This window comes from Amborella trichopoda, chromosome 6, assembly GCF_054954075.1.
Source record: "Amborella trichopoda isolate Santa Cruz 75 chromosome 6, AtrichopodaSantaCruz75HAP2 v2.0, whole genome shotgun sequence".
Taxonomy (NCBI): Eukaryota; Viridiplantae; Streptophyta; class Magnoliopsida; order Amborellales; family Amborellaceae; genus Amborella; species Amborella trichopoda.
The window spans coordinates 10,958,614-10,985,050 of NC_142341.1; the positions used below are offsets into that span (position 1 = coordinate 10,958,614).

At 37.1% G+C, this 26,437-nt stretch overlaps 1 protein-coding gene across 9 annotated transcripts; it reads right to left on the bottom strand.

The window, feature by feature from the left end:
- Window positions 1-976: 976 nt before the first annotated feature.
- On the bottom strand, window positions 977-26,437 carry LOC18438081 (2-dehydro-3-deoxyphosphooctonate aldolase). Of its 9 annotated transcripts, none has more exons than XM_006848273.4 (16): window positions 26,210-26,437; window positions 26,024-26,082; window positions 25,684-25,731; window positions 24,637-24,734; window positions 24,443-24,539; window positions 22,126-22,191; window positions 20,829-20,888; window positions 20,548-20,622; window positions 19,505-19,589; window positions 18,154-18,212; window positions 16,947-16,991; window positions 15,987-16,085; window positions 14,608-14,655; window positions 14,129-14,176; window positions 13,979-14,036; window positions 977-1,418 (listed from the first exon to the last, which is right to left on the bottom strand). In XM_006848273.4, exons 3-15 carry the CDS (start codon window positions 25,714-25,716, stop codon window positions 13,980-13,982), a joined length of 870 nt encoding a protein of 289 aa, XP_006848336.2. In that variant the 5' UTR covers window positions 25,717-25,731; window positions 26,024-26,082; window positions 26,210-26,437; the 3' UTR covers window positions 977-1,418; window position 13,979. The 9 variants fall into 9 exon arrangements, 8 of the variants coding, with proteins under 8 accessions (XP_006848336.2, XP_088724688.1, XP_088724693.1 ...); XM_088868562.1 differs by having other exon boundaries at window positions 18,154-18,233; XM_088868567.1 differs by having other exon boundaries at window positions 20,522-20,622; window positions 26,210-26,433.

Here is a 26,437-nt window from a genome sequence, read left to right on the forward strand (position 1 = left end):
AATTCTCGACATATTTGCCAATTCCATAATGTTAATGTTTTGTTTCTGAAGTAGAAAGAACTTCTGAATTCCAAGGACTTACCACCATCCAGTTTTCAAACAGGCCCTTAATCTATTCACCCAAAAACATCAAGCCCAGAGTCTAGTTTCCAAGATTTCAGTATCAGCAATCATTGGGCTTCAGATTTTCGAGCTCATGTCTCAGTTGACTTTTAACTCTAACTCATGTGTATAGGGAGGTCAACGATGCGGCTAATTCCCTACCCATCTTTGTAATTTGCTCTATTATCAATAAATTTGGAACGATATCCAAAAAAAAAAAAAAAGATTTCAGTATTCATGGAAAGATATTGATGAAGAATGTTGATCCATGGTACACCTAAAGCAGAGAAAGAGCTCCTAATGTCCTCACAAAAGCTTTTATGTTTGAGATTTTGAATAGAACTTTAAATTTGTTCAGCTTAGCAATAGATGACGTGTAAACACAAGGCGTTGTAAAAAGATCGATATGATAACCTTATGGACTGAATTCAGTCTCCCAATTAATTAGGGGTCTATTATAATTAACTCTTCAAGTACAATAAGCCTTCCTCTAGTATTTGTGGGGTATACACATTTGTTTTTTTTTTATTCTCATGGGGTATACACATTTGTTTTGCTCTTGTAAATCCTAATAAAGCATTGGGCGTGCATTACTCAGCATTTATTTTTTCGTTTTTCTTTTTATGTTCACAAATTTTTTTAATAGGAAACCTCAACTGATATAATTAGTTGAGAACTTGACCGTTGACAGGTACAAGAATGGGCCTGGCAGTAGCCTTGAAAAACTGGGGCCTAGGTCATAAAATGTCATCGAACGACTAAGCCGGTGCCATTATAAGGCTAGGCTGGGCTCTGGCTGGACCTATAGGGACCATTGTGCCCTTCACCAGCTTGAGAAATTTGCCACATAGAATATCTCATATTGATAACTCAATTTTAAAAAATGGATCGGCCCTCTGCTAGACCAATTTGGATTGGCTGAAATAATGATCTAGCAAAAAAATATTGAAAATAAAAAAAAATGCATAGAGCCGTCTTTCCTATCTTTCTTTGATCCCATCAGGATAGGCTATTCTCAAAACCCAAGAGTCCCAGACAAATCCAAATCATCGCTCACGAACAACACCAAGGGTTCTAAGAACCCCATCCGGATCGGCTATTTTTAAAACTTAAAAGAGTCGGAGACAAATCCAAATCATCGCCGACGAGTGAAACGTCATTTCCACCAGGGATTCTGAAATCCTCGTTTACCCCTTTCTTTGGTTTTATGAGGAGATGCTTTTCTTCATCTTCTTGGAAGCAATAGGAAGGAGCCTGCCAGGCCGGATCATGGAGCTCCGCACCCACTTAAAATGTCATTACATGAGTTGTCATACCTATGCACGCATGTATTGCCGGGAGGAGAGAGAGAGAGGGTGGAAACAAAAATAACAACTGATTCAATATTGCTGTTACATCTCTATGCAATACTTTTAAGGAATTGTATGCAATCAAATCATGTATCTTTGTTATCACAATTACTCTAATAATTAGATGTCAAATTGGATGGTTTGGGGTGTGTTATAGAATTCGATAAATTTTTTTTTAACTTTGAGTCTAGCCAACGATACTTTTACAATTACTAGATTTGAAAGCTGATGGATAAAAGTGCTTTTGACTTCCTTTTATAAAAAGCAAATAATATCTTTATATAATTTTCCTATTTTTAAACAATGCATAAACGTTAAAACAGTCATAAGTGGAATCAAAAGCGCCCAATCCAACTCAAACCACATTGGTCACTAGTTCAGGATGCCTAGATATAACTTGCCTAGTTTGCCTAAAATCACTCATTTTTATACAAAGAGACTATTTACTTTTAATACAAGGAGGTCACAGTCACTCATATCTGTCACATTTCAAATCAAGTGGTTGTGAGTGTGTCATTGACTAGACTTAAAGTTCAAAATAAATTTTTTGAACTTTATAGTGCACCTTAAACCATCTAATTTGACATCTAATGGCTAAGAAAAGTTGTGATCTCTTTGTAACAAAGATAAATGGTCTCATAGTATACAAACCGTTTTAAAGAAATGTCCAAATTTACCTAGATGCACGATTGGTTAGAAAACCTTTGATTTCTTTAACCGCAAAGCATCTATTTGCTTCTAATCCATTTCTTTCTCATTTTCAATCATTTTTTCAAAAAAAAATTTGATTGCAATCAGATTTCAAAAATCTACAGGACCTATATCTTTGTTTTTCAAAACGAAGCCCAATTTTGGCAAAATTAAAAAAAATTAAAAAAATGAGGGTTCTCAATTTTTTATCTTGTGATATCTCATTTTTCTGGCTAAGATCAACAAGAACTTCCAATACATTATATATTGAAACAGGGTATCCGATTGGACAAGAATTCTAATTTTGAGCATCCTCATTGATTGGATCACTCAATGTTTCTCAATTCACCTCGGGCCTCGAACTCAGGCCTGGCTGAGGCAAGTAACTGTGTGATGTGGACTCAGCTGAGTAATGTGAAGCGCCAAGAGGCCCTAAAAAATAAAAAGAAAATTGCTAAAAATATAAAAGTGAAACAAAATAAAGACACACAAAATTTCCAAAAAAGATATAAGATATCGATTTAGAAAAAATTGATTTCTTATTGGTAATATTTTGGAAAAAAAAAAAAAGAGAAAAATATAAAAATAGGGAATATGGCAGGGAAAAACTCACAAATCATTTTGAAAAAAATCCAAATTACATATACATTGGTCTATACTTATTAGGATTTATAAACTTTTAGAGTGTCCAACCTAGACCTAAGTACTTGGCTTGGAAAGACACGAAGTAGCCAAGTCCGAGCGTCTCGAACAAATCTGAGTGGGCTTGAGAGTTTTCAATCATTGGGATAACTAAAATTCAATTTTTATTTTTATGCAAATTGTATAATTCATTCCTTTTTAACAGACCTACATTTTAAAAGTTAGTCACCATTTTTCCTTTTCTTTGCATCAATTTGAGTAGGATTGCCCCGGACTAAGCGATCCGATTTTAAGTCACTAGTCCAACTCAGTTCTGGGTGAGCAAGTCGGACACTTATCCCAATTTTTTACAATAATTTTGTAGAAAAAACAACAAAAACTTTATGTGGAGTTCGAAGGACTTATGGGTAAAGACCCCCGGCTCTTGGGTGTTTCAATATTAGTTGTTAAAGAGACAATAAAACAACTTGACATGTTTGTACATTTTATAATTTTACATATTATGTCTGTATCTTATGAATGGTGCAACTCTCTTACCTCCAAATATATAAATGCTGGTTGGAGTAGCACAACGCATGGGCTTCAAGTTGGTGCTCCGCAAGGAGTCTTTTGCTATTTTTTGTTCAGAGCAGTTTCGAGCAATGGGTCAGGGACCCGACCCTAAAAAGTAGGTCCTTAACTAGCTAGTCCATTAATTGTGACAGGAACTTTGCTTCCTTCCTCACTCCTGTGACTTCTCTAGTAGATAAAAAGGTCGTCTGACATAGGCAATAAACTAAAAAAGTTCAAGTGTTTCGGATTGGGTTTACACTTCCAACCCTCATTCATGATGGTAAAATCCATCCTCAGCCAACTCTCCTTGAAATCCGCAATAAATTTCTAAACATCCTCCACCTCTTCATCTAATGTTAACCCACTAAGCTCTTATGCCGTAGGGGGCTTCACCCTAGGGCCTTTTTTATAAATTGGAGCATTCATAAGCTGGTAATATAGGTTGTTGGTTGCATTCAAGGGAATCTCTTCATCATAAAAGTATTTCGCCATAGCCCTCTTCACTAGGTCCCTTGAATATTTAATCATACCAAAGAGGCTCATCCATGGTAACCTAGGCTTTGAGAAGAATGGCCCAATGTGAACCTGAGCCATGGGTCTCACAGGTCTATAGTGTGCACCTCTCCTAGCCTGCTCCTAGACAAGGTATGCATAGTATCTTCGACATTTAAAGTATATGATACTACTAGAACTGGCACCAAGTGCCACTATGCCACTATACGCCTATGTTGGGCCCCCTGTACATACGCATGTTATGCTCTCCATACACATATGCTAGGCTTGCATACATACTGGGGGCACCCCCTCCATGCATGCCCATGTCATACCCACCATGTATACCATTAAGCATTCCCAATGATGCAATTATTCTCAATTGAGTTGAATTCCAAGGTTGAATTGCTCATCTTCACCCTTTTCAGATGATGGCACAGAGGCTGGCGATCTCCTCATTTATCTTCTGTTTAGCTCTCTTCTTACCCCTGTTAGCATGAAGAAGAGTTGTCATTTACCTTCTCATATTGCCAGTGACATCAAGGCACAGAGCAAGCTCCCCCTAATCCTTGCCAAGTGTTGCTTGAACTAATTTATTCCATTGCTAATCACCAGGTGACAGTAATTATATGCCATGTAAGGTCTTCTCTAGGTTGTGACATGTTGGAAAACATGAAAGCTATTGAAAATGGCAGATGGCCAAAAATAAATTGAAAATTATTAGGAAAACAATAATTTCATACTTCTATATAAATTGTTAGAAAAATAAGATCCGACCAAGAAAGAAAAAATTATATGTAATTACTACCATATGGTCATTAATAGTGGAATAAATAGGTTTAAGCAGCATGTGGCAAGGTTTGGGAGAAGGTTGCTACGTGCCCTGATGTCCCTAGTAATGTGAGGAAGTGGATGACAACTCCACTTAGGTCTAACAAGGATAAGAAGAAAACCCATTAAAATGAAGATATTGCCAACCTCTATGTGCCATTAACTGAGATGGGTGCAGATGAGTAATTTAGCCTCTACATAGAGCTTGCGATGAGAACAAACATGAAGGAAGTGCATTGTCGGGAGAGCAGGATGAGTTTGCATAGAAGGTACGGCATGTGCATGTATGGGGGAGGTGGTCCAAGTGTGTATGCAGGGTCCAATATCGGTATGTACGAAGGTCCCAGTAGCGGTATGTACGGAGGGCCCAACGTGGGCATACATGGAGGCGTAGGGGAACCTAGTGCTAATTCTAGGGCAACCTCGTCACATACTTCAGATGTCGACGAAAGTATTCATGGCTTGGCCAGGAGCACTAGTGTCATGGAGGCCAAGAGCGGTGCACACAGGCCGAGGTCACATCAATCTATTCTTCTTGAAGTTTAGGTTGCAACGGATGAACCTTGAAGGCATAATTGGAGGTGCAAGGCACATAGGGAAATGAGTTAATTGGGAAGTGGTTCTATGATGAAGGGATCCCTTCACTGCAACCAACAACCCATAATACTAGCCTATGGTCCTAAAATTTAGAAGAGAGCCTCAGGGGTAGCAAAGTGCTCAGCGGGCACCAGCGCTATGTTGTTCGCCTTTGTCAACTAAAGTAGCGTAGCGCCAATTGATAGCTGATAGAGCATAGCACGGAGCCTCATTTTAGTCGTCGCGAGCAGAGCCATTTGTTTCTATTGTCGTACTACGACAGTACCAAAGGCAAACGGTATTCTATTGTAGAACTACTTTTTTTTTTATAGTTTGCAGGACTAGTAATTCGAGAAGGGATAGAAGCAAGATAGGGTCGGATGAAAAGAAGAAAGTGATCGATGATTCCTCATGTACGGCGAACCCCTATCAACATACAAGTTTAGTGGATCAATCGTGGATGAAGAGGTGGGGGATATTCAGAAATCTATTGGAGAGCTTAAGGAGGGTTGGTCGAGAATGTGGATCACCATCATGAGTGATAGTTGGAAGGAGAAAAGGCAATAAGAAATATTATCTAAATTTGCTGGTTTATAGCCCACATTGGATGACCTTCTTATCCAACAGAGAGGTCAAAATGAGGAATGAAAAAACATTCCTACCACAATAAATAGACCAGATAGTTAATGACGTAAGAGAGAAGCATGTGGTTCTGATTATTACCGCTATAATGTTAGGCAATGCGGACTCATAGGGTCAAAGTTCAAGGATAGAAGAAAGTGTGTGGTATGTATATTGTCCATTACATATTGCATTGATCTCATGCTAGGAGATTGGCGAGATCAAGATTGTGAAGGAGACCTTAGGCTAGGTGAGGTCGATGACAAAATGCATGTATGATCACTACAAAATCCTTCACTTAACAAGACAACGAACTGAGAATAGGATCTATTTAGGCCCCTCCATCACTGCTTAACACAACTACTTAGCTGTGAACTCTATTCTACAATTGCTAGCCACATCAAAGAGGTTATTCACCTGTGAAGAGTAGGAAAAAAACCACATCTCAAAAGTCCTATGAGGAAGTGAAAGTGGAGGGTATAGTCATCAATAAGAGGCTCTGGTCTAGGGGTGCCAGTATCGTGGAGCCCACAGCTCCTTTACTCATACTATTAATGTTGGTGGATTGTCATAAGAAAGCCACAATGGGGCTGTTAGCGAGAGGTGATGACAGTTATTGTAGAGAAGTGCAGGTGTGCCTATAAATTGGTAGAGATCATGAAGAGGAAGTGAAACACTAAATTAGGCCACCCAATTTACTATGTAAGTTAATATTTATTTATATGCACAGAAGCTTAAATATTTAAATGTTCATCATTGTGAATTTAAAAGGTCTCTTTATTTGTATATTGTCTAGGTTATTACTTTAACCCTAAATATATTTTTTTCAACACGTATTAGTCCCATCAGGATCATGAAGGGGTGAATACATCAATGGAAAACTAGAGAGAACGCATAGAAGCCATGTAATGGCATTGACGGAGGTAAGAGTTATGTTTTGATTTAAGAAACTCACTAGCTTGAGCATTTGCAAGGTAATTTGCTAGGAGTTCTCACCATGCAATGGATATAGGTTATCTCTTAAATAATTATGTGTTCTTTCACATCTGCCTAAAGCCAGAATTAACGGTTATGCTACACCAAAAAGAAAAAAAAAAAAAAAAAGAACCATAGCATGAGTATAGTTTCTTTGTGCTTTTTGTACTTTATCAATATCTGAACTTATGAGCTTTCAGCCTCTTCTTTTAATATCACAAAATAATTGACTCTATGCTCTGGGGTTGAGACCCCAAAAACATTATACATTTGTCTTCCAATATAAGAACAAGCCATGGCAGAGAAATCAACACATAATCAATACAAAGATACAAAAATTACAAAATCATCGAGGTGATGGGATTGTCAAAGAAGAATTTGGCTAATGAAGGGGCTTCTTAAACATTTTCAACTACTGAGTGTAAGCGAAACTAGAGTATATTCTATTGGTTGCACACTTCTAAGAGGAATCGACAAACTTCACAGAGGCTTCAAAAACTCATTTACATTCATTACAATTTAACCTCCAAACGTGACAACAAAGGAGGACGATTGAGAGCTACAACTTAATCGACCTAGAAGCAGTATTTGTCGTAGATATAACTGAGCAATGGGCGGTGGAGGAAGAGGAACCAGTGCTACATAAGAAAATATTCCTTGAGGCAATTCGTGAGGAAGATGACCAAGAAGGTGCCAGTGAGTAGGAATGAGGAGGTGACCCACAGACATTTGAACAAGAGGGTGTGTGGGTGACAGAAGATGATTTTGGGCCACCTAGTCCCAACCAATATATATGCAGCCCGAGACCCAACAGCAAGAGGGTGAGCATGAACACGAGGGTTGAATAAGCCTTGAGAATTTTGGGCTAGGAGAGTAATGGTTGGGTCTGGATCTACCTCGCTAGGGCTTCCTCGGGGACCTGGGTTCGATTGACCCCCTCTCAAACAACCGCCTTGACCTCACGAGCAAGTGTGCAACTCATGTGTCATGCACGGATAGGTATGTCCAACTATGAGAGCATTTTAATGCGATGAAGAGATGAACCCGAGCACCTACCTCACTGATGTTTTGAGTTCGTAGGATAAGCCTAGGCTATTGCCCTCTTAGATCAATGAACGAAAGCCCTCCGACTGTCCAGCAGTGCGGTTTGGATACGACCCCCTCTCTAAACTCAACACCTCACCTGGACTCTCATTTGAAAACTGCTAATGAAATCCAAATGCAATATACTCCTCTTTGATGGGCTTTATGGGTGAATGGTTCTAGATTTGGGGGGTAGAGTGGTAAGAGAAATAAGCAAGAGAGGGGAGAAAGAAGAGAATAAGAATAAGAACTTGATGAGAAATTAGTTTAAAAGTGAGAAGAAGAAGATGATGATGATGATGATGAAAGTGAAGAAGATAAGTGAAAAGATGACCCAAAGAAAATTGGGCATCCTCCCAACGTAACCTAAGAGGTATTACCGGAGACAAGGAAAAGAACAGGTTCCAAGCCTTGGTACCCGAGGGATTTGGAAAATGGAGTTACAAGACTGAGCCTATAACTATGTCACTAAACCAAAGAGCCCCCAAAAAGTGATCAAGGGATAGAAGAAAGTGAAAGAGAAAGAGAGAGACAGATGAAAATATCTCACAACCCAAACATTGTGTGACTCGGTAGTTAGAGTAGTGAAAGGGTCAGAACCCTAAGGAAATCTAACTCAAGATGACCCCAACCGGAGTCACCAAGGGTAAGAAAATCAACGTCTTTTATGACCCGACTTTACTGTACAAGCTGATGGTTACAGTAGCAAACCGAGAGTTAGAACCCTAAGGAAATATCTCAAGACGACCCCAAGTCAAGTGCTCAAGAAGTGAAAGAATCAACAAGCAATGAGAGAGAGATAAAAGAATGATGAAGTGAAAATAGAATAAAGTGAATGAGAAATTAAAATATGATTTAGAGAGAAAAGAGAGTGTTCAAGGTAAGAGAAAGTGAAATGAATGGGGGTCAAGGAATGATGGACCAGCCTATGGTACGGGTCCTAGCTCACAAGGGGATGAAAGAGAGATGAGGACAGATAGGGGTTAAAAAGAGTTGAGAGCGGATAGGGGTGTATGTGACTTGAGGGAGGTAGATGAGATGAGAGAGATGAGAGGGGCGGATAGAGGTGAGAGAGTTGAGAGGATGGATAGGGTTAGAGAGATGAGAGGGGCATATAAGAATGAGAGAGGAGAGAGGATAGGGTTAGAGAGACGAGAGGGGCATATAGAAATGAGAGAGGAGAGAGGGGCGGATAGGTGGCGAGAGGGGCGGATAGGTGGAGAGAGGGGCGGATAGGTAGAGCGAGGGGAGGGGAGCGGATAGGGTATAAGATAGGGAGAGGGGCAAATAGAGTAGAGATAGGGAGAGTTATGCGGATAGAGTAGAGATAGGGAGAGGGGCAGATAGGGTAGAGAGGTGAGAGGGGTGGATAGATGGGGAGAGGGGGCGGATAGAGCAAAGAGGTGAGGGGCAGATGGAGAGTATAAAAGAGAGGGGCAGATGGAGAGGATGAGAGGGAGAGGCAAATGGAGAGGAAGAGAGGCGGACCCACCCGAGGCGCAGGTCCGCATTGAGCGAGAGAGAGAGACAAGACAAATAGAGGAGGAAGTCGGGCCGGCCCTAGGTGCGGGTCCGAGAATTTGGATGTGTGAGAGAGAGGGAGTAAATGAAGAGAGAGAGAGAGAAAGAAAGAAGGGGGGGGCTCATACCCGCCTTGGGTCCAAGTGAGAGAAAGAGAGAAAGAAGAGAGGGGGAGAGAGAGAAAGAGAGAGGAGAGAGAATGGACTTAGAACGGGCTTGAGCCTAAGTGTACTTTCATCGGTCCCTTTGCATGCATATAAAAGAGAGAGGTTTTGGTCTTGGTGGGTCAAGACTAGGGCCCAAGGCTTAGGTGTATAGTTTAGGTAAGTTAGGTTGTGGTGTGGTGTATAGGGACTAGAGTGTATGGTATAGGGTAGGGTGTAGGAAAACTAAGGTGTGTAGGATAGGCTAAGGTATATGATGTAGTATGGTGTATGGTATAGGCTATGGTGTAGGCAAGCTAAGGTAGAGTGTATGGAGTAGGGTTTGGAGCTAGGGGTTCTAAGGTGTATGGAAGCTTAGAATCCTAAGGTGTATGGAGTTGGGGGTTAAAAGTCCTAAAGGAATTAGAATTTTGAGATTCTAGGGAGTGAGGGATTCTAAAGATATTTTCTCTCTCTAGGAAATATCTCTCTCTTCTCTCATCTTGAGTCTTGAACTTGAAGGAAAAGCAAAAGAACAAGAGAGAATTTCAAGAACTTGATTGCCAATGACTAAGAGCCCAAGAGAGTTATTACAAATGACTTGGGTTCCTTATATGGAGCAAACACAAAACAATGGTGGAATGCTCAAAGACACCCAAAATTGTCAAAAAATACATATTTTATGAATTAAAATGTTAATCCCGTTTTTGGACGAAATGATCAAAATACCCCTAGGCACTTTTCGATAAATGACAAAACCATCCCTTCATGAGGGGCCTCTTACCATTGCTAGGCCTCGAGAGCTTTTTCAGACGCTTATGGTGTTAATTTAGGAGATCAATCATTGTAGAATCGATGCTTGAACTATTGCGCACTTTTTGATACATCGTCTTGAAACAGATTTTTAAGGAAGAACCCAAAATCGGCCAAGTTTCATAAACTTGTGATTCTTCGACCACCAATCCGGCACGATCTTATGACGTTGCAAGCGTTCATTTTGATCACAAATCAAAGAGGACACTATCATTATCATTTTGCAATAAATTTCGTCCTTTTTGGTCTTCGTTTGAGCATATTCCAAATTTGGGAAGTCGTCAGAAAATGGGATTCCGACAACTGGAAAAGTAAGTCATTTTCGACCTCAAAATTCATATCATACGGCATCCGATCATATATAAAAATTATATCAAACTGTAGCTCTTCGAAGCATGGTCGCAATAGACCTATACCTGCGACGATCCAACATCGGGATCTTGAACCATGACCTCTCAAAGAATTGGATGTTCTTTTTTATAAAACCTGAATTTTCATGTTTTGAGCCCATCTTCTCTCTAAAAATTCTCTCGTTTCGGGCCACACCACGACACGTGCTATACGTCAAAACGAGCGGGGTTGTCAAGATAGCTGGTGTTCGAATTTGAGTTTAATTGGACTCAAAACGAGCGAATTATGAGCATTTAAAAATCATCTCAAAATGTTCCATAAATCGAAACTGGTTCACCGAAACTACACCGCAATAGTGTAAAACCCACCCTTGTGTTGGAGAGTATGTTCATATTTTAACACCTATTCAGCTCAAGACGCATGTCAAATTGCTGTTTCTGAATTTGAAAGGTCAGTAATGGTTTATGATCTATTGATTTATCTGCAAAAATTCTCTAATCAAAGTCTGCTCAGCCATTTATTGACTTGGGCTTTATGTAATGAGTTTCTTCTTCAATAGAGAGAGAGAGAGGAAAATTTTGGTGATATTTATGGTAGTTCTATTTTGTGAAGGTGGGATAGATACTTTAAATGTCAAAGATGATTCGCAAAGGATTTGCTGGAGGTGTGTTGATAAAAAATCAATCAAGAACAATGGGTTAACATCTGGAGTTCGAAAGGTATAGCCAAGAGTGCAAAATGTTCATTATGCTGAACCACCCATAGGTGTTTCCGTGTGCTCCGAACAATATCTATAGTTTTGGCTTTTTCAGTTATATCATTTTCATCTCACTAACCTAGGCTTCTTCTTACCGTTATTTGTTTGTTTTTTTATTCGATCATGTTTGCATCAAGTTTATAATATGATTCAGGATTTTAAAAAGAAAGGGCTGCCCCAAACCCCAATTAGAGGACCAAAGAAGAAAGACGTTGGAGAAGCGAGTTCAGGCTACATTGGTATTTTGTGGTTTATATATTCATTTCTACTCATTTGTATTCAGAAATCAAAGTGGACTAACTCCAGATCAAATTATGGATCATTTTTTCACTCTATTGAGTAAAATTATTTTGATTAACTAGCCAGAAAGGGTGAATTGTCTCTGCTACAGTATATTCTTTGGTTTAACGTCAGAGTGTGTAACTAGGGGCTGTTTTGGATGACAATTAATTCAATCGTGAGTCTATGACTATCTAAATCAGAATATTCAGTATAATAGTACTCTGTTGGTTATTTGATAGGTATGTTATAATACTTTTTTAGCTGTTTTCACTGACCTCCAAAACAAACTTAGCTCTCTCCTTTCTCTAGAACAAATAAAGCAGCTAAATGTATAAAGAACACGAAACAAAGTTTGAGCATTCCAATGCAGAGATTTAGAAACCATTAAAGCTTAGTCGGCAACCTTCTCCTCATCATAAATTTGCCAATTAATTCATTCTCTAAAACAAAGAGAATGGGGGCTTCTCTCTTCTGTAACAGAAAGATAGATTTTACATGTTTATTAGAGGATTATATGTGATTTTGATTTGGAGACTTAGGGTTTCTGGTTCAAAACCAGGAGAAAAACTGTACCATTTTTTCATTGAGTCAAGTTTTGAATCCACATTGTTCATGTGATCGTCAAGTGCAAAATTAGGGCTTCAGGGTGAGAAGTTGTTGCAGAGGAATAGGGCTTTCTTGAACTTTTTTCACCTAGAAAAGGTGATCTATTCTTGAATTAGTGCTGTTCTAAAGAATTTGATTCACAGTCAGCACTGGAAAGGGAATAGCTCAAATCTAAGTTCAGAGGTCTAACGTTCAATGACATCATAGTTGAAGGTTAATGTGCATTGATTGAACTAGTTATTTAGGGTTTCTTCTTTTTTTCATCTATAAGTAAAGCTTTCTTGATTAGGAGGAATGAAGACTAAACCTAAGAGAGAAACAGCTGCAGAGAATAGAGATGGAGGTGATGAGTTGGCTTAGGCCACTGCAATTGGTAATGGCAATCATATGGCCCTAATTGTTTGCCAAGTTTCAAGTTTAGGAAGCCTGGTTCCCTACTTTCATGGTTGAAATCCTTTGTCAAAAAGAAAGGAGTCGAAACTCGAAGCAAAGACTTCTGCAAACTCCATTATGAAAATTCATACCAGCAGTTGATGATCTTTGAGGGGTTTTGATGGGGTTGAGGATTTGCAGAGGGGGCATCATGGAGAAGAAGTAGAAGTTGAAGGGGAGAGAGAGAGAGAGAGAGAGAGAGAGAGAGAGAGAGAGAGCTTTTCTTAGTTAAGATTTTGTCTGACCTCAACCAGAAGAAAGAAACTGTTGTTATTCGGTGTAAAGATGAAGGGATTGTATACCATGAGATCATTGATTTTTGGTACAAGGAGGTGACAACATTTTTAGCCATTGGATGTATAATTCAATAGATGAAAGTGCGTCAGAACGTTCAAGAAATTTTATTTTGGAATTTGTGCCCAAACAATGACAAATCCTCAACCACCTGATTTCAAATCTAATGGTCAATGATGATTGTGACCTCCTTGTGTCAAAAGTTAATGGTCTCATTGTAACATTTTCAAAGATAAAACACCCTTTTTTGGCAGTATATGGTTAAATGGGATAAGGAATTAAAAGCCTATCATGAGGATCTATTTACATGCACCACGAAACAATATACAGGTGCTTTTGCTAACTTCATCAGGATCATGATGATATCTTGTGCATCCAAACACGCCTATAGTTTCTAAATCAGTTGACTAGGAATGAATGCCCCTCAATAGTGTAGGGTGACAAGGATATTTGCCATAGATACAAGGAAACACTAGTTAATGTTTTCAAAAGTACAAACATCTTATGGTGAGCACAACAAAGTACTGAAGACGAATCATATTTGGTTATACAAATGACAGAAGCTATTCCACTGGGAATGCTATGAGATTAAACCAACTAAGCTCAATACAGAGAGAGAGTTAAAAGTATATTTTGTCCTTTCTTGGGCGAGTGTAAGCGAAAGGAAATCTATTTTATGCAACCACTCATTCAACTGAGGTTCATTACAGAATTGGCTTCAAGTTCATATGTTCTAAATTTCTTCATTCAAGCATAGACATCAGAAAATATAACCTTTTTTTTTTTTTCAGATGAATAAATCAAACGGCATTTCCTACATGTAACTCAAGAGAGATCATTGTGTGAAAAGCTATTACACGTAATACCTTAACCACGAAATGGAGTGAGGTCAATCTTGAATGGTTGTTTTCCTTTGCTGACCCTCTTTCGAATAACAAAAAGAAAACTACATATTAGTGTTGGGATTCAAAGATATTGGCTATTAACTAACAGTTTAAATGGATAGACTGCCTTACTGAAATTGCAATGAGCTCTTCGAGTAGCTCCTCCAAATGGCGCAGAGGCTACACATAGAATAAAAATTTTTAATGTATAATTCAGTGTATGGAAAATCTTGCTTGAAATATTTAGAGTATAAAAGAAAACCAGAACAAGATTAAAATCTTTCAGTTTGTATTGCAACTGAACCTTCTCTAAATAATATTATCTAAATTTTGGAAAAGGAGAAAATGAGTAAGAAGTAGAAATTTAGAATTATGATGAACTTCAGCTTAAGCCATCTAAATTTCTCAATCAAGTTTCAGAAATAACTGCTATCCAGAAATAATGAGGCACCAGTACTGAAGTTTGAGAAATTTTGGCTGGTATTCAGCATTTAAGTCCTAATGGCAGCTGATATAAGAAACTTTTGAAGGAACCAAAGCTCCAAATTTCAGCCACAGCTTCCAATGATAGTCGATTCTATAAACTATTAAGAGCTCTTGAAGACACCCACCCACTGTGTTGGACCATCAACTGGAGCATTCAGCGGATCGTCGTGTACCTGACCAACAAAACAACAAAAGTTACTCAGTTTACTATTCTATTGATGTGACAAATGTGGCTCTTTTTAAAACTTTCCTAATATGGTCATTTTTTAAATTCCTTCCTTAAAACTCATTAATTTTTCATAAAGCAACAGTTTATACAATGGGATGGTATAACGTCCACATGATGTGGACACTTGAAGGGTGCACAAGCACCCTTTGACAGTTTAGATCGAACCTAACATCATCCAATGGCCCCAAATTAGTTTGGTCTTTTATTTTCGTTTTTATTTAACAATAATATTTGTCCGAATGTTGGAGTGTAGATCTATTTTTACATAGTGCACCAAATAAAAATTAATAAAAAGAATTTTGAACAAAAAAATTTGCCGGAATACCTTGCAACAATTCAGAGCATTCTGGTCAATTTTTAGGTCAAAATATTTTTTTTTATTCTTGTTTAGTGCGTCACATAAAAATGCTTTAGATAAATATCATTTTCTAAACAAAAAATGAGGAATAAAAAATAAAACTCTTTTGTGGCTGTTGGATGTGGCCATGTTTAACCTGAATCAGTATAAGGGTGCTCGTCCACATCATGTAGACAAGAGACATTCCCTTATAGAATGCCCCATGGTTTTCCTATTTCTTATTTTATCTCTGCAGTACTTCAAGAAAATCAAGTTGATAAGAACTCAAAAATAAAACATTTTGAGATAAAGTTTCTTTTATTTTTCTAATATTTTAAAATTTCCTTTTTGCACGCTTTGCCCTTTTTGAACATTTCCCTGATAATTTCTCAATGGAAAACAAAAATTATAAGTATCTCTTGAGAAATTACACTGCTAAGAAATTGCTGAGAATGAGAAATGGTTTGTCACAAACTAGGAATTTAGCTACTTTTAAGCAAACTTGAGCTAGGATTACTGCTTCCTGCTCTCTCAGAGAACAAGAAGAAATTAGCTTCTTAGACGCCTCACAACTTTTGGGACCACATTTCAGAAGCAATGCTCCCAGAAATTTGGAAACTGTATTGCTCTGGTTTCTGAACATAGCAACCCTAGTTTCGAAGTAGGATTTTTAATAATGGGTTCATGATTCACGAAATATAAAAAATCCAGGTTTAGTAGGAAACATGTGCATCATAAAACATTTTGAATTTGGATCTTCTAGGTATATGTTGCTCAATACATCCATTTATTTGAATAGGGTTATGTAGTATGCTTAGAGAAAATGGAGAAACACATTATCAGCGCAACTTGAGAAAAATCATACCAGTAGATAACTAGTACACAATTTCCAGTTTCTTCTAACAAAGAATTAATTTAAAAGCATATTAAAATTTTACCTCCATGAAGATACCATCAACCCCAACCGCAACTGATGTCCTTGCAATACAGGGTATGAGTTCACGAAGACCGCCACTTGCAACACCACCACCATCTAGCTGTTTATGAAGGAAGAGTCAACAACTGGATGTGAGTTTTCCCATTAGTTTTGTATCCTTTTAGATAGTTCTTCAGACCCATTGCCAGTACTAGTCGCTAATTAATTAAAAGTGAGTTTCTTTAATTCATGTGTAAAAGAGCTTTTCTACATTTATGATGGGTTTCAGTCCATATTTTGGATGAAATTCAAAATTAGAGTTCTGTCAGCATGTGTATAGGGAATTGGGGAAAAAAAGGAAAAGAAAAGAAAAGAGTCAAAGGATCAGTGTTCCCCCTGCCTCGGGACGAGCGAGTGTCAAGCAAGGGTGACAGAAGCTGATCCAACTAGTCGGTCGTAGAGCCCCTACTTCAATACTAAAGGCCCAACTTTAATTCTAATCTAAAGGCAAACACTATAAAATCAAGTTATCAGCGGAGCATCACTAGGATGATCAAATCCATCTACTCAACTCAATCCAATAAGATTTGATTTGGAGCACCAAAAATGCTCCAAATCCACCCGCATCCCAAAATCAGTTCTGGATAGCTCACTTGAATAGACAGCGGATTTGAGGGACTGAAATCTCCAAATCAATTCTTTTTTGTAGGAGACTGGTTTGGGAGACTTTGGATCTTTTTTGGGATATCTCACCCAATCCAAAGTGGTAAACAATAACCTATTCGCCCCCCACCTCCCCCATCCCCCCAACAAACACAGAGGATTCGTAAAAACAATTATTTGCAGATTAAAAAAATAATTGATATTTTGATGTTAAAGAAATAGAGATGAATTCCTGAACTGGGCCAGTTCAAAATGCACTGGAATCCTCGCACGACTTCAGTATCAGCTCACCCAATTTTAATAACATTGGTTGTCATACCTTTTTGCCAGCAGGCTGCTGTAAGGAATGAGTAACATCTGCAACCTGCATTTAGTGAAAATTTAAAAACTTATTAAAGCTTGATTATTTAAAACTTGTTTCAGCGATCGTCAAGACAAGAAATAACAACTATGGAAATGCAACTGTAAAAGTTCCAATAGTTCACTTCAGAGGAGTTAACAAATATATAATCAACTCAATAGATAGTATTTTTGGCTGACCCATTCAATCAGAGATGTTAATCCTAGAATAATGTAAAATGAAAAAAAACAAAAAAAAAATCTTCTGATAAATATTGAGCTTTTACTGTAAGAGATTGGTATTTTAGATTCTAATAACCTATGCCGGTGCTTTCATCAAAATATATATATTTCTGTCCTAGTTCATTTGTAAGGGACACATTGTATGAAACTTCCTGCTTTTCACGCAGAGTATGAACACATTACAGCAATTCCTGCTGCTATCCTTCAAGGTGTTTCCAAACTGTTTCATATAATTAATCCAAAACTTTAGTTTCTGTGAGTGTAAGTGTATCTTGGTTCAATGGTATCACAACTATAAACTCTTCCCCCTCAGTCTATTACGAATGAGATGCGTGAATGTAACCAATTCGAACTAATTTAACAAAGAACACTATCTAAAGCTTCATTTGTTACCCAGTATGAAATAGAATTTTAGTTGGCTGACAATGGTGTGTACAGAGTGGGCAGATGCAGAAAGTGAAACACAACTGATTATAAAACTGGAGAAGTAGTGTACAGTATGGATGGAATGCATGGTCTCACAAAAACTATCTCCAAGCTGATGTGTTCAATTCCAACTGCTTGCTTACTTAAAAAACTTCTCCTAGCTGACACTTGATACTATCTAAAAACCATGCAAGAAAATTTTATCTTTTGTTATTATCATAACTGCTATGTGCTCAAATCCTTTCCCCTTATGTCACTATTATCCATCATTTATTTTGACATTTAAGATCTATGGTTGATTTTACATCTGTATGGAAGAAGTTTAAGTTAGTGCACAGCATACCATGGGATGCATAAGGATTAGCTGAGCAATAAGAGATGAAGACGTATTAAAATCTTAGCATGAGAAATAAAAAACTCATCAACCAGAAATTTTAACCAGAAGATTGTTTGAAGTACTTCTATTCATGAACAATCTAATACAAATAATAGGCAAGATATTAGGACAATTAACTCACAACAGGACAATTTGCTTCTCTCATCCACTCCAAGTTGCGGGGATCAACAATCAAATCATCTGCATCATAGGTAAAAAGATCTTTCGATGTATGTCAACATTGAATAAACCAAGTTGGATTCAGACAACACTAAGTATAAGCCAAGAATGGTGTTGAATGATGAAATAATAAGCGCCGACTACGAGTATTGTGATGGCACAGAGAAAGCCAGATGGGCGAGGAGAGATGGAGGTGGGCAACAGTAATAAAGCAAGAAACACTCGTGCTAAAAGCCTTGAACTATGGCAGCCATGGTACAAACCTTGCCATCAAGTTATTAGGAGCTCAAATACTAGGTACTTATACAAATGGTAAAATACCCAAAAAAATAGAAAATAGTCAAAAACGTTCCCCTAGTATCATCTTCTATAATGAAATATACAAGGACCTAGGTAATTAGTAGTTCCAAGTTCTAATCAATGTGCCCCAAAAGAATACAAGAAAGAGAAGATTTAGGAAGATCCTCAATTTCTCCAGTAATCATGTCCTAACACAATTAGGTTCTAGCTAAAAAGGCATAAAACCCCACAGGATAAACTATTAATCATACAAAGTTTCTCACCAGATATCAAGCTATCATAAGAATAATACAAGGTTCAACTTGTTTTGACTTCACGCATAAGGGTATGCCAATTTTCAAGTACTCACCAAGTACTGCAACTATGTCCAATACTACAACATCCAAATAAATAAATAAAAAAGGATCATAGATAATGTGCAAATCCAAACAAGATGCAATTTAGTTTGGAAATCAAGTGGGATTGATCACTAAAGGATTTTCACTTGATCAACCAGTCATTCCGTTCCATTTAAAGCAATATTTTATAATCTATCATAAGTCTCAGAAGTTGCCAAGTCCACTCAGCTCAGCCACTGCCAAGTTCTAAAGACTTGGCCTAGTCTTACCAACTCTTGATCTTCTTCCTTCTTTTTTCTTTTTTTTTTTTTTTTTGTGTGTGTGTGTGTAAGTCATCCTAGTGTTAATGAGTCCTACTAAGTAAAATAGGCTTGGAACAAGGCCAAAGACCAAGCCGCTTAGTCAAGTTCAGGCGCAATAACATCTAAAACCATGTATGACTATAATCAATCCTGCACATTAAATTACGAGAAACATGCATTTAGAAAAGGGGTATTTTCGTCAAAAAAAAGTTACTCTTTTACTTGGGGGGTTGTTGCAAAAAATAAAGTAGTTTTCGGTTTAGTGGTGTGGTTTAAAAAGTATTAGGGGGTGGTATGCCTAGAAAGTTGAGTCAAGGGGGTTATCTATAAGTTTCCCTTAAATTAAAGACAAACGAGATGCAAAATAACTTACTATAGCCAAACATGGTGCCCCGCTCACAAACCATTACATTTTGATTCCCTGCCAATCGAACCTTTTCTGCAGAATTTACCATGACCTGCCCATACATTACTTCTAAGGTCCTTGAACGCATATAAAATAAATAGATAACTCATGTATAAAAATCATTACTTTCAAACTTTTTGTAAGACCACTTCACCATTACAGTTAAAACATAACCCAGATGTATTATTCATGAATTTCTTTAGAATTATGTCATTCTACGTGCACCATGAACTAGGGACAAGCAAAGTAAAGTGCATAAGCGCTCTGAGCGAGCCAAAGAGAGAAACAAGTGCTTAGCTGTGTAACATCAAAGCACTTTTGAGGGTGGCAAAGCACTCGTTTTAGAGTGGATGTGAACAGCATGTCCCTTCCATCCTAATATTAACTCAATTGATCTCATTAAATATTGGTGTATGGTAGTTGCAAGGACTGAGTCATCTGGATACTATATAATAACTAAATCCCTATGGATCCAGAAGTCTACCAAAAAAACTATGAAACAAAATGACAGAAAAATAAAGGACATCAGCAAATGTCTGAGCTGATCAACACGCCAATTCAACTTCTATTACTCTCAAAACAAATCTCTCCTTTAAAAAGTGTTTTTCTAAAGCAGAGAATAGTTGCTTGACTTGAATAGTTCTTATCATTTTCTCTTTTCATTTTTGTGCTCGTATCAAATTTTTCAATCCCAATATTAATGCCCCTCCTGGACAAAATTATCGAGAACACAAATTTGAAAAAAAAAAAAATGTATAGATTTTGTAGCTCCAAATAAGAACCACCGTGGCACTTCTGCACAGAAGAACCTCAAAAAAGGTTTCCCTTTTAGGGCTTGATACTGCATTTTTTTAAAAAAAATTATTATTTGAAAATTTTGGAAGTATTAGACATGACAATTATGATACATAAAATCTATGAGAGGACTACAGTACTTATGTCCACAGAAGCAAAGCAAATATAAACCATTCTGAAGAATACTACCGATGCGACATCAACTGAGTATTTACCGAAGGAGCACAAAATTGGCCTTTCTTAATATTCACTATTTTCCCAGTCTTTGCAGCTGCAACTAGAAGGTCTGTCTGTTTGAGTGAGAAATTTTTGGATTAGTTAAACAAGTTGTGATAAATAAATTAACCCCCAAGCAGCAGTTTAGTTTCCTTTTGCTCAAAATCACCAATAAGAAAGCAAAAATAGCTGTGGGATAATTACATTTCAACTAAAATTAGAAATAGCTGTTGAAAACTAATATGAAGTTGTGGCAGAAAAGTATGGAGATCTCAACAACCTGGCGACATAGAAAAGCTGGAATCTGAATGATATCAGCAACCCTCCCAACAGGTTCACACTAAAAGAAAATGATGCATGTCAGAAATAAATTCATAAAAAATCCATTTCGAGCAATTATCCCACATTACTAATTTACTGTCAAAATGGAACACATACAATCTTCTAGACCACGTATGGAACTATATCCACAGAATGAGCTCATGATCAATCTCACCTTAATGGCGACATACGACCCTGTTAATGGGGTCCTTTTTGGTATACTTATTCCTTATTCTTAATATAAGTAATCACTTCTCAAAAAGAATCTGTAAAATGATAACCCTATTTTAAAGCATTTTGGAGCTCTTAGTCTCAAAATAAGTTGGAATAAAACTACCAATAAAAAGAAACAAGAAAAGCTAGAATCCATCCCAAATGTAAAGTAAATAAGGTTATGTGACATGCACATGTTAAAGATCTTAGCTTAGATAAGCTGAAACTTGGACTTTGCCAACTAACTAGACACCTGAGTAGAGCAGTATCCAAGTCTCTACATCTGAGTTTTGAAGAAAAGGAATCGATTAAAGAGGACAAATAAATAACGGAAAAGGCTTATATAAGTGCGAGGCCCTAAACAATCAAATTAAGGCGCACCGCAAAAAATTTCACTAGAAGAGGTTGTTTTGATGCCCAAATATCCTTAAATTGATCATCTCGACCTCAAGATGCATGGACGTGAGAAAAAAATGGATTTCAAGTTTTGGAAATAGTGCATCTTATAATGCATTTTTGGACCATCAATTTTTCAAGATTTTCAAGCTTTCATAGATCTGCTCGATCTATACGATTTTTAAGCTTTAGATTTTATAATTAGAGATGAAAATATATTTTAAGGCTATCACAAAGATTTCCAGTATTGAAACCACATTTCTCGACACTTTTTGAAGGTGCGCTTTACTTTGATGGTTTAGAGCCTCGGCTCTATACAAACCGCACCCATAAATAAATGATGCAGAAGATTAGACTTCGGGAGAATAATTTTAGTTTTTTTTGTTTTCTTTTTTGGGTGGGTGGATGAGCGGGTGTGTGTGTGTGGGGGAGTGTGGGAGGGGGGGGGGGGAGGGGGGGGACCCCATGTTACATAAATCTTGAAAAAAATAGACAAGGACACACACATATTATTATGTGCTTCAGATAGAAATCCAAGTTAACTTTGGTCGCATTGTTGCAAGAGTGCCCTGACCAAAATGATCAATTTTGATTTAAATAATTAAAAAAACCTGAATTACAACATTAAAATTTCAAAAAAAACTTACCTGGCTTGCCTCGTGCACATCTGTCACAATAGGAAGATCAAAAGTCATCTTGACCTTTTGAAGTATCTGCATTGTCTTGGATAGTGAATTCATCAGACTATTTTTACAATTAGATATGCATGTAAATTTCCTATTGCAGACATAATTTCCCTGGGTGCGAATAGAAAATGCAACAGCCACCTTTCACGAACCCAGAGACATAAGAGCATGGTGCATATGACAAGAATCAAGTGTTATATAGTGTGCTGCCGTAAACTTCTCAATGGTGATACAGAATTTACCATCAATCAAATTGAAATGTTAGTGTCATAACTAGCATAGAGATTTTGGAGATCATCAGGCCATAATTTGATACTGCATATTATGTGTTAGTACATAAAAATACAGATCAATGTGTTGTGGTATCCAACTCATTTAACTTTGATACTCTTCCACGTTGTTTAGTCACAGTTTAATACTTAATTTAATGCATCAACATTCAATTGACGTATTAAAAACCACAGTAAATACTTTCGTCGAGTCAAAGTCACTGACACCCTCAATTTAGATATCATATTTCCAACCAATGCATGACTTTTCTTTTTTGTCTTTTTTCAAAGCAAGCTCGATGAAGAAAGGCTACAAAGGCAAGCGGGTACATAGATTATTGATGTATCATGTAAACAAGCTAGTTTTGACACCTATTTTGAATGCTAAATCTCATTATCATCATCATCAAAGCCTTTTCTTAACTATTTAGGGTCGGCTACATGAATTCCAATCCGCCATCCAGCTCTCTCACGGGTCATACTCTCAGTGAGGCCATAATTCCCCATATCTTTTCTCACTACTTCCAACCATATCTTTGTGGGCTACCCCTTGCCCTTTTGGAGCCAATGGGTTGTAGGATCATTTAAACCTTAATCAGAATGTTAAATCTAATAGAAATTATACCAATGGGCTGTAGGATCATCCAAACCTTAATCAAAATGAACACCATCAGAAAATGTAGAATTGCACAATAGCCTGGCCTGTGATATTCATCCGTGCAACTATGCATTAGATACTACTAACCAAAATTCTTTAGCCCCTAGTATACCAGCATCAGTACCACATACTGGTACCCAGAACTATATTGGTGATTTGGAACTATATACAAGGACCTAGAAAATTGGCCTACTAAGTAATCAAGAGCTTGCCTAAACTGAGGCTATAGACTCACTTCGATGACTTAGACCAATTTTGGAATATTTACCCTTTCTTATTGTCATGATGGGGTCCCTCACCATCAACTATCAGTGGCAGGATGGTATCATAAGCTCTCGACATCTTAGAGTTCATTTTATCAGATCAAAGACATTAATCTTCTCTCCATGTCCGTAGGGATGCTAAAGATAAGCCTACAGGGAAAGTAACAATTTGATTTATTTATTTATTTAGAAAAGGGAAAGAGTAACCATTTGATATGTGGTCAATGGTCCCTTCCACAAGTAAAATGTGCTCTATACAGTTATAGTAGTATTGCAGCTTACCCAAAACAAAGTGTTGCAAATGCCAAGTTCAGTAATTCTAATTTACAAACAGGCAAACTGAAACTTCTAAATTACTGGAAAGAAATGGAGAATAAAAAGGATGGGTGGAACTAGAGATATATCATGAATTCTGATGGTAAGATCCTTTTGTGCATAAAAGGTTCCTTTGGAACCAATTCAACAGCAAAGACCTCAGAAATTATGACTTCATAAGAGGCTATACGAGGAACACTTCATTAAGGGGATTCCTTTCAAAAAGCAACACGAACCACATTGAAGGGATTGCATCAGAAGACTTCATAGTTGGAAGAAAAATTCCTCATAAAGAGAGGCCTACTTCTTTCTGAAATAGTACACATATTAATGTTGGCAATATTATTCCAGAGGAAAGGACGCCAGTCAGCTTCCCAGTTGGCTGGTTTTCAGGTAAAGTTGATAGAATTCTGCATAGAGAAATAGCGAGCAAAGTTCTAAGACTAACTTGATGCAGATTATAGATGTTTAACATTATACATTATGTTTAGTAACATATACATAATTAATCATCAAAAATAAAACAAGCGGTTTATGAACAGCAAGGTACCAACCTCATCACTAAATGTAACAATGCATACAGAGTATAAATTTTTATAAAATGCTGGTGAACACAACTACTGCACGTATATAATGTTCCTTTGAAAGGCATTCAAATGTGATGCTTATAATCATCATAAATGTGCAGAATGAAAAACATCAGTTCACACTCTGAAAGGAAAAGCTACATACTATTTTTGCAGCAATTAAATGAGCTGAAAGGAAATTATGACCTTCAAGCCTTCTTCTAGGCCTGGACCACGGAATGATTTTGACGATGTACGATTAGCTTTGTCAAAGCTGGATTTGAAAACCAACTGCAGCCCAAGCCTAACAATTAAGGAGAAATATTGGCATCAACAATCTCAAACTGAGTTGCACTTTGCATGAGCATGTCTTAAGATACGCCACATGGCCCTATACTTACTTTGAGGTGATGTCCTTAATATATCCAGCCATCTTCAGAACATGCGCCTCAGATTCTATAACATTAGGACCAGCTAAAAGGAAAAATGGTTCTGCAGCCTGCCCACAATTGATACAAACAAACTAGCTAGCCTCTCAATATAACTAATGGATAGACTTCCATTTCTCAGAAGCAAGAGGAATAGCAAATGAAGCTCACAGACTTCTAGATGCATAAATACAGACATTAAAAAGGAGAGAGATAGGAGGGTAAAAAAAAAAGAGAGAGAAAGCACAAAACTCAAGGAGGTAATTAAAACTACAAAAGGCCTACAGTATAACACTTAATTGCATTATTATCTCAGTCATCCCCATTTTTTGAAGACTAAAAACTAGCCTCCCAAGGTTATTATTCTTTAAACACAAGTTACAGATTAAAGTTTGATTATCTGATAGTATCATGTTCCAGTATACTAAAAGGTGGTGACAGACTATGCCATAATGGATATATTCACGAAGAAGATGGTCACAAATGCATATTCACATGAGTACATATATGACTACATACACAAATCTGAATATTCCTCAAAAATAAGTTTTTGATAATGATTTAGTCACAACAAATACAGAAATTATGGGTTGAGGCAAACAGATTTCCTCGTCGAGTGCCAAAAAAAAAAGCATACGGAAAGAGATATACGTGCATACAGCTATATATATACATACACACATATATGTCTTTGTCTTTATGGAAGGAGAGAGAGACAGATTGATAGATAGATAGATAGAGAGAGAGAGCGAGGCTATTCTGAGTTTACCTTTGCCCGTTGAGTACAATATACTAAGTTTGCATAAATTGTAGGGAGGCTATGATTAGATCAAATAAATCATATTCTAAATGAAAAAGAAAAGAAGAGTGTATGTGTCATCCTTGTATGAAATGGATAATAAAAGTAAATCCTACTGATAATGAGAATTGTAAATCACTTAATCCTCACTGATTTACCCAAAAAAAAAAAAAAAAGATTCGTAATTCACTAAAAACTTATTAAACTCAAAAGACACAAACCTTCAATTGGTTGAAGAGAGCAGTTGAATCCATCTCACAGGAAAAAAGCTGCATTGAAAAAATTGTTAATATGGAATTGCATAAATATCAAAATATATTGATTGACGAATAAAAATCTGTAAAATAAATATTAAGATTGAATTTGATACAACGAAGATGAATTTGAATTTGTTTTCTAGAGAATAAAACAAATATATATATATATATATATATATATATATATATATATATATATATATATATATATATATATATATATATATATATATATATATATATATATATAATTGTGTGTGTGTGTTTGCACATTGGGATTGAGAGAGCTACGGCGAAAATGTACCTCTTCCTACTCTAGACAGAGAGACTGGCTATGGCCGTATAGCTCTTCCTTCTCTGGATCTGGAGATGCAGCAGTGCTTAGAGTTGTAAATTACAGAGACAAATGTAGAGAGCGAGAGAGAATGTAGAGAGAGAAAATAAAAATTTTCTGTAAAACTATAAAGAGAGAGCATCAAGAGAGACTAACGATGGAGCGTTTCCTTCTCTTGATCTGGTGATGTTGTTGTGCTGTGTTAAAAGTTAGAGAGAAAAAAAAGAGAGAGAAAGTAGAGAGAGACAAAATGGAGAGAGAGAGAGAGAGAGAGAGAGGAGACGATATAGAGAGAGAAAATGGAGAGAGACAGGGGAGGCGGGAAATGTGCAGGACAATTGCAGGCGAGCTTTTGCAAAATTTTATGCTAAAGTTACCACGAAA